Genomic DNA, 16977 nt, shown 5'->3' with positions numbered 1-16977 from the left:
AAGAATTTTGATTTGGATGAATTTAAACAAAACCCAATACACAAATCCAAATCCAAGTCCTCTCCCAAACATAGGATTGCAAAACCATCTTGAATTTTTGCTTCAACTAGTTTGTAAATTTGGCTACGGGAATATTTTAGTTGTTGAGTTTATAATATTTATCAAAAGAGATGAGAGTTTTTCAATTTGAATTCTTCAAAGTTTAAACTGTATAGAGGAAAACTGAGGGAATAAAAAAGAAAAGAAAAGAGGTGGTTATATAAATTTCATTTTCATCCATCATCTTTGATATTTTCTTCAAGTTCAGGATATCTTTTAGTGAATAAAAACAGTATTATTTTTTAGAGAGGAAACTCCAGCAACACAACCACTGATTCTCACATACCACTTGGGCATTTCTTTACTCATTTGGGCAATTAGCCTTCTGTAACATCAATTCTGCTAGCCGTAGATATTGTAAATTGAAGAAAAGAACCATTCCGTTATATCTGATGAACAGTGCTTGCTTTCAAGCCTATGTTAACTTCAAAACTTTTGAACTGTATGAGAAAAGAAAATCACAATTGGCTCCCTCAATACGGCACATTTTGTAGAATGGCCTGTTATATGTTGGCAAAAATATGGTGTTGTTCCTGATCACTTTCAAATATACAGGTATTTTATGTTATTTAAAGACAAGGGTATTGAAATATGCTGGTCCTGAAGCAGTTCTAGCTAATTTCTCAGAGCAGAAGAAGTTCAAAATCATTCTTGGAAGCAAAAGATTGAAAAATTTCAGAAATACATCTCCCCGTTGTGCAACTTTTGCTCCAACTTCGTCTGCGAACAGATCTTTGCCTCGGCAAGATCAAGCATCTCATCACCTAAATCAAAATTTAGATAAGTCAAACAAGAAGCAAAATAGCCATGAGTTAATTGATCTCCTTTTATCTTCAAGTTTCAACTTTCATTTGTGTCTGCACATTGCAAAGTATAATGATTGGGCCCATTCTCCACCATCTTTAAAGAAAGCAAATCAAAAAAGGTCTCCATGTCATCCATTCGCCATTCACCCTTCCAAGAAAGATAGCTGGACAAAAAACTACCTAGCCGGACAATAGAGGCAGTTTGAGATGCTTCACTCTGAGTCTCATCAGAGGTTGACATGTTTTCATCCTCTTCTTCTATGTATTCCTTGGACACTAGACGGGCTGCACACTTCTTTATCACAAACCCTGAATCTGGGTTGGAACTAAAATCAACATTAATTTTGGTAAAATCATCCCTCTGGGAATATGTACGCAAATCCGAGATAACATCTAATTCTAAATAACCAAGCCATAAGTGCTCCTCACTGGATTTGAATTCTGGATGGTTCTTGTATCCAATGTAATAATCATAAGTAAGGCCATAGTCATCAACATATCTCGGTCCCCATGCAACGTCCGAAACCGAAGGACAGCTTCCTTCATGGGATATGAAAACAACACACATAGCAACTCCCACTATATCATCATACCAATTTGGAGGCAATTGAATAGACACAGAATCCCCCATGTTCTGATGGCTGAACGACATTGGAATCTCTTTTCCAGGAAGAACAGTGTCGAAATATGGTGGAGAATTAGAAGCCTGCACCAAGAAAAAGCCATATTAAGAGAGAGAGAGAGAGAGAGAGAGAGAGAGAGAGAGAGAGAGAGAGAGAGAGACCTGAAGTTGATTCTTCACCAATATCTCAAACAAATCATCAATGCATTGATTCTCCAGCAATTTTGGACAATTTGAGAATCCAGCATGCCAATACTTCAATGTGTGTGTATTTGGTAATTTTTCCAGTGATGTGCAACCGTCTGCAACTAAAGTATCGATACTTGACGGAAGCTCTGGCAATGCTTGGAGCCTTTTGCAACCCTCCAAATATAGGAAACGCAACTCAGAAAGCTGACTGATGCTTGAAGGAATGGTAATGAAATTATTATGACCGAGGTTTAACTGCCTTAAAGATGATAAGCAGCCTATATCATTCGGGATTGTCAAGAGATTGCAATCACTGACATCTAGAAAACATAAAGAGGATAGCTTTGACAATGGGGACAATTCTAGACTGGTGAACGTATGATCTCTACTTGGCAATAAAATAGAGAAAAGTCGATGACGCCATGATTTCGACATCTTCGGACTAACTCCGTGAAAAGATACGAATGCTAGGCTTTTCAATTGTATGATAGAGGGCGGCAGCTGGTTTATGGCTGTCCTATCAGCATATAGTCCCACTAAACATTCTAAACCCCCCAAGTCCTCTGGCAATTTGGCAAGTTTTGAGCAGCCTGAGAGAGTGAGTGTTTCAAGAGATCGTAGCATACATATGCTGCTTGGGAGAAACTCAAGGTTTTTGCACTCTTCAAGATCTAGTGAAACGAGGCCGCTGAGATATTTAATGGAAGGTGGTAGCTCTTTGATGGAAGTCCCCTGCAAAGAAAGCTCCCATAAATGTCGCATATTACTTAAAACCTCGGGAAATTTCTGGAGTTTCGAACAGCCTGAGAGAATGAGACTTTCAAGAGATTCCAAGCCAATTGCACTCATAAGATATCTAAGATTTTTGCAGTCCTTTAAATTCAAAAGAATAAGCCTCTTGAGAGTTCCAATGGATGGATGAATCTTAATCAAATTTATACAACCTTCAAGAATTAGTCTCTCAAGGTTTGGGACGCCAGTAAAGTTTGGGGTCTTCATCAGATTGTGTGAGTGACTGAGCTTCATGAATTTCAAATTCTTCAATACCTGTTTTTTTTTTTTAAAAAAAAAGGCAGAGAATGAGTTACTAAGCTTCACGAAATTTTAAGTTATTAAAAAAATTAGAGAGAGAGAGAGAGAGAACTTCTTATTATGATGTGTTCAAGTAAAGAAACATAAAGACATACCATGGTCCCTTTCCACAGTTGTTTGATGTGGCCATAGGACATATTAAGCTCAACAATGTTCTCTGGATGAAATTTTGCAGGAAAAGATTTCAAAGGAAATCCACACCAGTAGAGACACCTTAATTTGTTGGAAATAAACTCAAAGCCTCCAGAAATGTGCAATTTACAATCTTTGAATAACTCAAGCTTATTCAACACTGCATCAGATCTGAATCTCAACTCTTTCCTGGAAAGATATTCAAATCCTCCAGGTTGGTCCATAAAACAGATTTTGAGCAATCTTAGATTGTGCATGGTTGCAAAGGCTTGAGCACTAAAATTTACCTCTTTTAGCCCATAAAGGTCTAGGACTATGGCTTGAACTTCTTCAGTCCCCTATAACAAAGACACAAGTGAGAAACATAAATGTTTAAACCCTTAAATGGATTCCTATAAATGTGTTCCATGTCATATGATAAACAGTGTCTAGGCTTATAATTTATCAATTCCCAAATGTCAAGAGAAAGCTCGAGTATATGGGTCTTACTGATTTTTTTGACAGTACGTGACAAACATCTTCATGAGACCATAACCTGCTGCGTCTGCCAGGCTCTTCAGGGGACTGTTGACGAACAATATCCCTTCCCATTTCTTGCAATAAGTCATGCATTAAAACCTTGTTTTCTTGGATTGTTATAAATGACTTCTCAACAAGGACACTAATATCAACAGGGAAGAAATCACAACTCTCTAGTATTTTAATTACGTACTCCTTGTCATCTCCTTTAAAGAAACATGCAATATCAAGAAATAAATTCTTCTGCCGATCATCCAGTGCATCATAACTTATTCTCAGAATCTTTTGAATTTCTTCATTGGGATATTTTTTCAGTTTATTCAACACACTTTTCCATTCATCAACACCTCTGCCACAAAGAAAAGAACCAAAAATTTTAAGTGCTAATGGAAGGCCGTTTGCATAACTTATTAGTGAGTCTACGACTTCAAAATATTCTTCCTTGGGGTATTTCTGCCCAAAAGCCTTCCAGCAAAAGAGTTCAACAGCTTCTACGCGGTCGAATTGTTTAGCCTTGTATATTTTTTCCACATTATGGGCAATTAGCAATTGTTCATCTCTAGTTGTGATGATGATTCGACTTCCAGGGCCAAACCAATCATGCTTCCCAGCAAGTGCTTCTAACTGCTCCAAGTTATCCACGTTGTCGAGGACAATAAGAACCTTTCTGAAATGAAGCCTGTCCCTTATGACATTTGTTCCCATACTGGGAGTATCTATATTTACATTACCTTCCATCAACATTTTGGAAAGAAGTTTTTCTTGCAAAAAAACTAAATTATGTTCCCTGACATTTGCAAGGAAGCAACATCCTTCAAATAGAACAGAGATTTGATCATAAACAACTTCTGCAATGGTTGTCTTACCTATACCACCCATGCCCCATATTCCTACAAAGCGAACATCATTGACCCCAGTGCATAACAATGAATTCATTTCTTTTATGCGAGAATCAATACCAAATAGAACCTGAGCATTAGTTGTGGACAAATACTTCAGTTCATTTAGTATGAAGTGGGCAACTCCATCAATAAGCATGGAATCAGACCTGATGAAGACATAGAACAATAGACTTGGTAAGCTGACATAATTACATAAGCTGACATAATCCACAAATAGTTAAATACAATTTTTTTCCCTATTTATTCCTTCTGCCTTTAATTAACCATAAATCAACAACGATAACATGAAATTCATTCAATTACAAAACTCTTCTTGTGTGTTGTGTAAGCATGTAACCCTACAATCTTAGATATCTTATTTAATCCTAACTATATTTTTTAAGGGTACTTCATATGATATTGAGGTTCTTATAGTTTCTTTTTCTATTTAAAGCAAATTTTATTTCCTCAAGTTTCGAAAACATATCTTTTGGTTAGTATTAGTTGCTCTTAAGATTTATTAATTTCTTCAATGCTGGATTATTGGTTTACTCATTTTAATTTGTAACTTCTTTTAATTTGAAAAATTTTCAAATTTTCAAATTCTCTTTGGTCAAAAACTCTTTTTTCCTTTTTCCTTTTGAACTTCAAGAGTTTCTATTTTCCTATTTCATACTTAACTCTAATAAATATTGCAAATTCTACCTAAAATGTTTTCTTGAAACAATTTAACATTGCTAATTGTAGATCTAGGGTAGTGTAAGATACTTGCCTATATAATGTAGACAAACAATTAGAAGCAAAATTAGATATAAGATGCAGTGCAGTGCAAGGGTTTTTTTCCAAAAAAAATAAAGAAAAAGAAAATATCAATAGCAGTGAGATTCTACATAATAAAAATATAGGAAAGTAAATGTCCTTTTCAATGTAAAGCACAAAAAGAAGTAGAAAAACAAATTGGAGGAAAAGTACAATAAAACTTCAGTATTAGGTCAGCAGATAATGAAAAATTTGCAAGAAATAAAATAATTACCCTATCCTATCCCTTATCTTTTATTCTTGGCCATCATTCTTTTGTTTTCTGTTTTGAATTTTGAAAGATATAACAGATTTTAGTCATATTAAGGTTTCCACAGCAATGGTCTTGGAGACTAAAAAACAATTTTGAGGCCGTATACTTTTGAAATTAGATATTGGGCACAAATAAAAGGAGTTTTGAAAGGTAAATGCAAGATAATTAAAACAAGAAAAAGGGGTTTCCATGGGAAGAGTTCTTAGTCATTAATTTGTACTATGCCAATCACTTGGATAGGAGACAAAAATATCTTAAAGCGTAGCATTTGAGACTACTGCAAAAGAAGTATAAAAAACAAAAAAAGAAAAGCAAAAAAGGCAATTCTTTTTCACAATCAGCATTCAACAATTCCAAAGCATCTAGCTAATTCAGCTTTGAAAACAACCAACTTCAGAGATTAACATACTAGGTCGAAATTTTAGTTTACATCAAATTCTCAAAGAAGTAATTCTCAGGTTCCAACCTAAATTGTATTTGCAACATTAAATTTTAAGATTCAAATTTGAATCTACATAAATTTAATACAATTTTATATGAAATTTTATTGAACTGTATGTAAAATTCAAATTTGATTCCAGACAAGGGGTTGATGAATTCTTTTTTCTAAAGAAAAATGAAAAAAAAATAAAAAATCACAGAGCATTGTACCTTCAGACTCAATCTTTTAGATGCCTCCATGGCTAAATAAGAAGATACAAGAGCAGAAGAGCAGTTTAACTAAAACATACCTGCCCTGTGAATCCCACCCACACAAATTGGCAGCTTCGATCAGAGCTTCCCTCCATCTCTGCACCTTCTCCTTTCTATCCTCGAAATCTTCTTCGTGTTTGGCAAAGGCTTCTGCGAATTTCCCTGTTTGCTTACGTACTTCCGAGGGAGTCACATTGTAGAAAATGGGGACAACTGTTTGCCCAATCAGGTTCTTGCATTCCATGATCTTCGCAAGTTCATCCAAGCACCAAGTCGAAGTAGCGTAGTTTTCTGAGAAAATGATGATCGAAAACCTTGAACCCTCGATGGCCTTCACGAGCTCCGGCGAAATTTCTCTCCCCCTTTTGAGCTTTTCATCGTCCCTGTAGGTGTGAATCCCTTTCCGATGCAAAGCCGCGTAGAGATGGCTAACGAAGCTTTTGCGGGTATCTTCGCCCCTAAAGCTCAAGAACACATCGTATATACACCGCAGGTTGGAAGAAGAAGAAGACGCCGACGAAGAGTCTCTTTGGTTGCTGGTGGAAGCCATTGGACAATGGAAATTCAGCAGATGCAGAGGGAATGTGAGTGAGGGAAGATCTTATCAGAGAACACACAGCAACAATACAAGCAAGCTAATGAATCGATCGTCCTACGCGTTGGTGGAAAGTAGAAACGTGAAGCGAGTGGTTAGTTAATTTCTGGGTAACCAGCGGGAATCTTCGCCATTCCTGACTTCTGTTCTTTCAGCCTCAAAGAAAATGGCAAGAGTTCGAAACTGAAGCTTCCTGGAGACGAACAAGCGAGAAGTATCTTCCCCATCCGTTGACCCCAAAGCAAACCAATACGTATTACAACCTCCCTGAGGCGGAGAGTATGGAGTCTACGGAATACGCCATACGACCGGTCCGAATACAAAGCCGAAACAAAAATAAGAATGGGAAAAAGTAAAAAGAGTTAGTTTTAATGGGCACTACACGACCCTCTGGTACAGCTTTCGAGACGGAGAGAAAGCGAAGATGATGATACGAGAAGCTGCTGGCGAAGTGAGGAAGACGATCAGTTGATCGAAGAAGTTCGTGAACTTATAACGACTGAAATGAGTTTGGACAGATTTATAAGTTTACTTTTTATTGATTTAAGATCTTTAATATGTTTACCAGTTATTGCACATTATACGCCATACTTATGCTTGTCCTTTATGCATTGTTATCTATTAACAATTTCCAAAGTTTCATTGATTGCCCCCCCTAGTTGCTTGTAAAACATGACTGCATGTGAGAACCATAATATATCTGTTCCATGTTTTTTAAAGTTTATTTGTATCTATCTATCTATGCAGATCCTTGTTTCCATTTGCCTTTGTGAAATGGTACCACATACACTACATTGCTTAGACATGCTTAGCAACAACTAATAAATGGCCTCTCATCTCATTGAATTGTAAAGTCTTTTTAACATTCAAAATCTAACACAGGGGTTGTACTTTTCATATGATGGTTGTACTGTTTATACGGTGGTTGTATTATTCATTTAGTGACTGCACAAGTCTACAAAGGTGGCTGCAATATTCATTTAACGGCTTTGAAAAGGAGGCTTACAAAATCCCTATAAATAGGAAAGTGGTGGTGAAGGAAGATATCATCTCAAGCATCCCCAACTCCACCTTTAGAGAGAGAAATCAAGTACTCTCCTGCAAAGTGTCTCTATTGTAGCCCGTGTTTCTAGTTTCTCCTAATTTGAAAGAAGTTGTATCATTATTTTTCAAAGTAGATTCCTTCTATTCTTGCCCGTGGTATTTCCCTCAATTTGTTTGGGAGTTTTTCACGTAAATCTTGGTGTCAATTCCTATTTTCTCATTTCTTATTTTAGATGTGTGATACTGTTCCTACCTATTCAATTTCCTAACAGTGGTATCAGATACTTGGGTTACGACCTTTGGGTTGGGGTTACTATTCATGGTTACTATTCACACGTGTAACCAGATACTTTTATAGTATTGTGAATGTATATGAGATTTGTTCAAGTATACAATTTCATTCATTTACGATATTGTTCACGTATACGATATTGATCACGATGAAAAAGATGGAGCCGATTTAGTGGAGGAGCAGATCTTATCTACTACAATGGCAGTAAAGTACGAAATTAAGAAGTTCTATGAGGGTAATTTATCCCTTTGGAAATTGAAGATGAAGGCGGTCCTAAGAAAGGCCAATTGCTTTGCGGCAATTGGAGACAGACCAACAGGGATAACTAACGAAAAATAGAACGAGATGGATGACAATGTTGTGACTAATCTTCATCTAGTATTAGTAGGTTCGGTGTTATCAAGCATTGCAGAGAAGAAGTCAGCAAAAGAAATTTGGGATGCGCTGACAAAGCTTTATAAGGTAAAGTCCCTTCACAATAAGATTTTCTTAAAGAGGCGACTCTACACTCTTCGAATGAGTGAGTCCACATCGGTTATGGACCACATCAACAATCTTAATACGTTGTTCTCCCAACTGATATCGTTAGGCCATAAGATTGAGCCAACCGAATGAGCGGAGCTTTTATTCCAAAGTCTACCAAATTCGTATAATCAACTCATCATCAACATTACAAATAATATTCAATTAGATAATCTAGTCTTTGATGATGTTGCGGCGGCTATTCTAGAAGAGGAATCCAGGCGCAAAAACAAGGAATATAGATCGTGTTAGAATTTGTGTATTCCCAAGAGGGGGGGTGAATTGGAACTTTAAACTTTTTCTCCTAGGTTAATATATTCAACAACAGTATATGCACAACCTAGGGTCTGTCTATGCAATTTCTAAATGCGTAGATAAATATAATATGGAAATTGAGTTATACGCATCATTCACCCATAACATACATGTGCGGTAAATATAAAGTACAGAAATGTAAATGAGTACAAGATATGTTATCGGTTCGACCAACTGTGCCTACGACCCCGCCTCTAGCTCGCAAGCAGGAGGATTCCACTAATAGCTCACTTAAGGGCGGAGCAACACCATTTACAATCAGGCCAAATTATCACAGAGCTGACCTCAACCTTAACCAGGTCAATTAGCGGAGCTGACCTCAACCTAGACGCCTTAACAGGACGACGCACTTAGCTTTCCTAACCGGGTCTAAGCCAATTCGGGACTATTCCAGGGCTAGTCTCCCTCTTCAGGCCCGTGCCTGGAAATACAACAGTATTTGAAATACAATCAAATGGTACAATGAATAAGCTTTCAAGTAAAGCAGATGTGTACCCAAATTCGCGCAATAATATACACCACAAATATGAAATAATTTGTAAGCTCAATGTGGTCTAGATGGTTCAACTCTCAAAGTATTTTCTATCAGTGTAATGCGTACGTGAGAGTGTCAAACAAACAATCTTTGTATCACAAGATATTCAACAAATAGGTTCACACAAAGATGTCAAGTCTTATGTATTTCAATCATTAAGATACCTCAAGCATGTAAGTATTAAACGATGTATATGCTTGGTTTGCAAAAGACGTGTAATCTTTGTATTCAGCCAAGAATATATGAGTGAAAGAATATTGCAACAAAGATCACAATCACACAAACAAATATCTCTTCAAAATATTTTGCAATATAAAAGTATAATAGATATTTGGAAGTGTTTGAAAAGTTTTTGCAAACAAAAACAAATACACTCTTCTCAAGATCTTGCAATGAGGGTGCAAGCTTAGAAGATCTAACAAGGTTTTCTTAGGAAATGCTTATTAGAAAAAGCCTCCTAAGAATCCTTAGGTTTGGCTCTCAAGAAAATCATGTCAAACAAGTAGCATAAGGAGAGCAAACCTATTAAGCAAAACACTCAATCAACTTACAAAATATGTAGGAAATGATAGAAGGCAAGTATGAGTGGTTTGAGTAATAAAATGAGTAGTATAGGGTTTTTATTTTTCAGAGAATTCTTCCCTAATCAAGGTGGCTAATCTATCTTAATCTTTGCAAATGAACACATATATATAGCCATGGAAGGAAATATGACCGTTGGGGACCTATAGGGTATTATTAGAAAAATTTAATGACGTTTAAGGCATTTTAACCCTGTTTAGAAAAATATTAACCATGGTAAAAATGGAAGCAACCCAAGAGATCCGGTCGACCAGAAATGGTTCGGTCGACCAGGACTCAAATGGCTTGGTTGATCAGGGCTATTTTGAACTGAAGTGATCGGTCGACCGAGGAAGGGCGATTTTCCAAAATTCCGAGGTTCGGTCGACCGGGCCCTTTTGAACTGTGTGGTTCGGTCGACTAGACCACTGGGAATTCTCCCAAGACCCTTCGATCGATCAAGTTGTTGGAGTACAAATTTGGTCGGTCGATCGGGAGGTCAAAATGTTGACTTCCAAGTGGTTCAGTTGATCGGGGTCAAATGAACTATAAGGGCTCAGTCGACCGGGCCTTGGTCAAACTGTTGACCTAGGGCCAGCTCGGTCGACCAGGCCAAATTGAACTGAATTGGCCGGTTGACCGAAAGTGCATCAAGTGTGCATTTCAGTCCCGTATTGATACAATAAAGCCCTATTCAAGTGCCTAACAAATGTATGTGAATATGTGTGTGTCCTACAGTCACTTGAGGTCCAATTTGGAATCACCGAAAAAGTCCGGTGTCGGTCGACCGAAGGTGCACCCTAAGGTCCTATCTCATTCATGGTTCAGTTTGAGCTTACAAAATAAATCATGTGTGTGAGCTTATTACAAACCAAATGCCCTAATTACTATTACAGACCAACATAAATATATTACAATGAATATGACGTGGTCTTCAAGCTTCTCTTGCTTTGTGCATATCTTGATCTTATCACTCTTGATTCCTACACAAAAACTCAAACACTCATTAGATACAATGAGTATTTGTCATAATCAAAACCGGGCGTGACCAATAAGGTCAACAGATCGTCTAGTTCTCAACAAGTTGAGGCACTATCGATGACGAGAAGAAGATCAACAGAACGTGGCTTTAGTGGGAGTCACAATCATAGTAGATCAAAGTCAAGGAGTAAGAAGAATTTTAAATGCTACAATTGTGGCAAAAGGGGGCACATCTCGAAGGATTGTTGGCATAAGAAGAAGAATGCAGGGAAAGCTCCTGAGGAGAACACTTCTCATGGATGCACTGCGAGTACTTCTAATGATGGAAAAATAATGTACAACGAAGCGGAAACTATCTTTAAAGGTGGTAAGAAACTTACTGATGTATGGATCATGGATTCTGGAGCAACTTGGCACATGACCTCTTGCCGAGACTAATTCCACTCTTATGAACCTGTTTCAGGCAGATCTATATTCATGGGTAATGATCATGCCTTAGAGATTGCTGGTGTCAGTAATATCAAACTGAAGATGTACGACAGTATGATTCATACTATTCAAGGGGTACAACATGTGAAGAGCTTGAAGAAAAATTTACTATCTCTTGGACAGTTAGATGACCTCAGCTGTAAGACCCTTATTGAAGACGGGATCTTGAAGGTTGTCAAAGGCGCGCTTATATTGATGAAAGTAGAAACGATCGTGGCAAATCTATACACACTGCTGGGAAATACTATACAACAGGGAGACGCATCAGTTGCATCAACTCAGGAAGAATCAACGATAATGTGGCATTGTAAACTTGGCCACATGTCTAAACGTGATCTAAAAATTCTTTCAGAACGTGATCTTCTTCCCGAACTCAAATCAGTAAGTCTACCGTCCTGTGTGCATTGTGTTACAAGTAAGCAACATAGATTAAAATTTGAAATATCTACTACTAGAAGCTAACACATTCTAGACTTGATTCATTTTGATGTGTGAGAACCACCAGTTCCATCCTTAAAAGGAGCGCATTTTTTTGTATCATTTATTAATGACTACTCCAGAAGATTATGGGTGTAGCCAATCAAGAGGAAGTTAGATGTGTTTCTAGTGTTCAAAGAATTCAAAGCGCAGGTGGAACTATAGTGACCTGAAAAATAATAGTATTTTAATAATAAAAAGGGAGAAAAATGGAAACAGGAACAGAAGGAGGCAGTAGACTTCGTCAACAAACGCGGATCGAACTTTGGGAAAAATACCCCAATAAATTTACCGGGGCCTCGTCGACGAATACAAGGGATTCGTCAACGAGGGTACAACAGGACCTCATCAACGAGGGTGAGCTTCGTTGACAATAAAATACCGAGAGAATAATTTGGGCTACTCTAAATTTCGTCGACGGTTCGTTGACGAATTTACTTAAGAACTCGTCAACGAGGTGACGTGTCTCGTCGATGAATCTAACCCTATAAATAGTACAAACTCGGATTTTTATTCAATTTCAGTGCTTCTCTCTCTCTCCTCTCTCTCTCTCCTACGGTCCCTCTCGCTTCTCTCTTCGATTTTGGCCCCGCTAGTCGCTGGATTGACAATCTAAAGACACCACGACGTTCCTAGCAAAGTTCTTTTCAAGTTTGCTGGGGTGGATCGTCGGTGGGATCGAGTTAGATTTCATCCCAAATTCAGGGTAAGACCTTTTAGTCAATTTTTGGCCTTCTCACAGTTATAGGAAATGATGTAGGCAAAGAAATATTGATATTCTGTTCTGACAAATGTTGTTTTCAGGGTGTTGTGTAGGAGGCCCTGCGAGTGTTAGGCCAGTATACTATAAGGGTTTTTCAGTAATCAAGTAAGGGAAATATGCTATGTTAGGTAATTCTAAAATGATTTTCAGTACCAAATGTATACTTTTACCAGGTTATTATTCACAGTAGGACTTTATACAACTTATTAATTATAATATTATATATTAAATTACTGTGTGGCTTAAGAATATGGGTATAGTAAAGAAAAATGTTTTACAGTATTTTCAAGATATGATTTACAAAATATACAGCCAGTGGTTATGTTTTATAGTAATTACAGTACCATGATTATACAGTTTACAATATCATGATTATACAGTTTTAAGTACCATGACTTACAGATTACAATTCAATTCAGAGATACATGTCGCGACGTCCCGGGAGCGTGTGTGCCCCGGGCGGCGAAATAAAAATCATATTTTAATGTTCGAGGGAAATATGGAATGTCGGAGTCGCCACTAACCTTTAGTGCGGTTAGAACACGTGATTACTATCCCGTTAGGGGTAGAATCGGTCTATGTTACCAGAATTAGGTTCGGGAGTTCGGTTACGCGATGGGAAGGTACAAGCACCCCTTACGCGCCCGTTCTTACGAACGGCACTTAATTAATTTGAAATTATCCCTAAATTAATCTAATAAGTCTTTAAATTACTCCTTTTATGAATTTATAAATATATATGAAAAATAAATAAATAAATATAATATATACATATATATTCCATCAGAGCTTAGGGTACGTGATGCCCGAAGGCTCATACCCCCGCAATAAAATCATAGAGAATAAAATCAAAAGTATTTAAGAAAATATGCTCCCAAAAATTGTAAATAAAATTTTTATAGGAAAATACTAGTATGGGAGGTTTTAATATATGGTAATAAAGTAATAAGCAACTCACACTTACTAAAATATCATGAATGTCAAAATAAGTAATTAGATACCATATTACTATATATATATATATATATATATATATTAATATACTAAGGATACTATAATAAATCTCATCACATGTAAACATAATAGCAATACTATAATACTATCCCTATATATATCAAAATACTAAAAAAAATACCATATATGCTTAAATCCTAAAAATTCTAAAAATACCATAAACAATATGAATTAATCAAAACCCTAAGATATATACGCAATTATCATAGCAATAGGGAAGAACCCAAGGTATACGGTAGTAATGCAACAATGCTAATAATCCAAAAGATACCATATTAACAAAATCATAATGATAGTTCAAAACATACCATATTAACATGAAGTAACCGAAGCCCTAATATATTATAATAATAATACACTACTTGTAACAATAATACTACTATAATAATAACACAACCAATATGTATATATGTATATATATCATAGCACATGATTACCAATGATAAATGCTACTAGAATAATAAGGTGTATACATCTTAATATTAATAACAATATAAGTCCTATACAACTTTAATATGATCATAAACAATAATATCCAACAATAGGGAAGTAGTTAAACCCTAAAAAGAAATCAAAGTGTAACAATATGGAAACAATAAATACACATATATGGTAAAATCTTACAATATAAACCTTACCTCAATAAATACAACGAATAACGAACACACCCTAAAAATACATATTAAACATTAAATTATATGCCCCGTCAATATAACCCTTACCATGCAAATATTAACATTTTAATAAATACAACCATAGATTTGAATGCTAGATATACAACTCGAATATTATGTACTTAAATACACACAATAAATATTACCATACTTAGATACAAGGCGATAGAATATTTACCAGGGCAAAGAAACCCTTCAACAATAGAAACAAATCAATTAATATTTACAATATAAAAAAAAAATGAAACAAGGTGATAATAACGATATAAAACTAAATAAATAAATGAGTAAATAAACAAACAAACAAACAAAAAGACATCTTTACATATATGTGCTGGTGTGTGTTTCGGTGTGTGTGTGTGTGAGTGTAAGTGTGTGCATGTGGCCGATATGCAAATAAATTCATCGGAGGGGCGAGAGACTCACAGAGATGGGAGTACCACCGGAGTTGGGTGCCGGTGTAGCGATGGCTGGCAGGGAGTTGTGAGGATTTGCTGGAGGTTCTGCTGTAGGCTGGAGGATGGTGGCCGTGGAGTTGTGACGGTGGCAGCGGGGGGTTCTGCTGCAGGCTGGAGGACCTGCTGGGCGCTGCTGGTACTCGGGTTGGCTGGTGGTCTGTCGATGTTGCTGTTGTTTGCTGGATTGGAGCAGAGGAGGCCTGCTAGTGCTGGGAGTTCTCGGGTGCTGCTGTGCTGAGAGGCAGAGGAGGCCCTCAGGTGGTTTACAGAAGCCGGAGATGATGCTGTCGGGCTGTGGAACGGAGAGGCAGTCGGAGTGGTTGCTGATGAAGTTGGGGGAGCAGATGGTTGGGGCTCTGCGTGCTGCTGTGCGCTCGGGTTGTTGTGAGGGAAGAGCGAAGGAGATGATGGTGGGGTAGAGGCTATGGAGATCAAGGGAATGATGAGGATGATGGTGGGGTGATGCCGTGAGGCTGTGCGTGTGAACTAGAGTTTTTTTTTTTTTTTTCTGTGCTTTGCGCCTGTGCCCCCGGCTCCTCTCTATGCAGCGTGTGCCCCCTGCCTATAGGCGAAACGGGAGGATGAGAGGGCTAGGGTTTCCGCCCCCAGCCTCTCGCCCTCTTCTCCTTTTTTATCTTTTTATTTTTATGTTTCCCTTTTTTTTTTTGTATACCTTTATGGTAATAATATAGATAAGTATAATACTAATAGGGTATGAATGATATACTAATAATAATAATAATAATAGTAAAATAATAATTATAATAATACTACAAATAATAATGAATAATAAAAAATAATTATAGCAAGGTAAAAATAATAGCAATAATGAAAAAAAATACTAAAAGTAATAATGATAATGAAATAATAATAATAATAAAAAGTATATATATAGAAATAATAATAATAATAATAATAATAATAATAATAATAATAATAATAATAATAATAATAAAGTAAGATAATAAAAATAATTATAATAATAGTAAAAATAATAATAAAGATAATAGAAATAATAATAATAACACTAATAAAATAATAATGATAATAATAAAAATACTAAAAATAATAATGATAACAAAATAATAATAATAATAATAGTAATAACAAAAATAAATAATAATAATAAATAAAAATACTAATAATAATAATAATAATAATAATAATAATAATAATAAATAACAAAGGTGAAAATAAAAATAATAATGGTGATATAATAATAATGATATTGGGTTTGGGTAAAAATGGGGTGTCTACAGTTGCCCCTCTTTGTAGACTTGTTGTTTCAAAATAAAAGTAGGAACTCTTCTACGTTATTTATAGCAACAAGCCTGCAAAGCTAAAAGACGCCGATTTTAGACCGGGCCGGATGTAACAAAAGAGACCAAAATGATTCGTGAAAACCAATTTGCATTGAGCTTGAGAGCACATGAGGATAACTTGCACCGAATGTAGGAACCCGTGCTATAGTTCATAAGAGGTGACTCGCACCGGGTGTAGGAACCCGAGCTATGGTTCACAAAGGTGACTCGCACTGGGTGTAGGAACTCGAGCTATAGTTCATGAGAGGTGACTCGCACCAGGTGTAGGAACCCGAGCTATAGTTCACAAAGGATGACTTGCACCGGGTGTAGGAACCCGAGCTATAGCTCATGAAAAGAGATTCGCATCGGGTGTAGGAACCCGCGCTATAGTGCAAGGAGGGTGACTTGCATCAGGTGTAGGAACTTGAGCTATAGTTCACAAAGGGTGACTCGCACCGGGTGTAGGAACCCGAGTTATAGTTCATGAGAGGTGACTCGCACTGGGTGTAGGAACCCGAGCCATAGTTCACAAAGGGTGACTCGCACTGGGTGTAGGAACCCGTGCTATAGTTCACGGAAGATGACTCGCACCGGGTGTAGGAACCCGAGCTATAGTTCAAGGAAAGTGACTCGCACCGGGTGTAGGAACCCGAGCTATAGTTCATGGAAAGAGACTCACATCAGGTGTAGGAACCCGAGCTATAGTGCACGGAGGGTGACTCGCACTGGGTGTAGCAACCCGAGCTATAGTTCATAGAGGGTGACTCGCACCGGGTGTAGGAACCCGAGCTATAGTTCATGAAGGGTCAATAAGGTGGGACCGTGAATGGTCAATAAGGTGGGACTGC

The 16977-nt window shown here is 37.0% G+C and overlaps 1 protein-coding gene across 1 annotated transcript; it reads right to left on the bottom strand.

Annotated features, from left to right (window-relative positions):
• Positions 1-563: 563 nt before the first annotated feature.
• Positions 564-7162, bottom strand: LOC131161289 (TMV resistance protein N-like). The gene is made up of 5 exons (XM_058116940.1): positions 6144-7162; positions 3430-4507; positions 2904-3278; positions 1690-2763; positions 564-1611 (listed from the first exon to the last, which is right to left on the bottom strand). Exons 1-5 carry the CDS (start codon positions 6653-6655, stop codon positions 940-942), a joined length of 3711 nt encoding a protein of 1236 aa, XP_057972923.1. The 5' UTR covers positions 6656-7162; the 3' UTR covers positions 564-939.
• Between the last annotated feature and the right edge of the window lie 9815 nt (positions 7163-16977).

This window comes from Malania oleifera, chromosome 8, assembly GCF_029873635.1.
Source record: "Malania oleifera isolate guangnan ecotype guangnan chromosome 8, ASM2987363v1, whole genome shotgun sequence".
In the NCBI taxonomy this organism is placed as follows: domain Eukaryota; kingdom Viridiplantae; phylum Streptophyta; class Magnoliopsida; order Santalales; family Ximeniaceae; genus Malania; species Malania oleifera.
The sequence above is the reverse complement of the archived record's forward strand: the minus strand, read 5'-3'. Positions and strand labels throughout refer to the sequence as shown.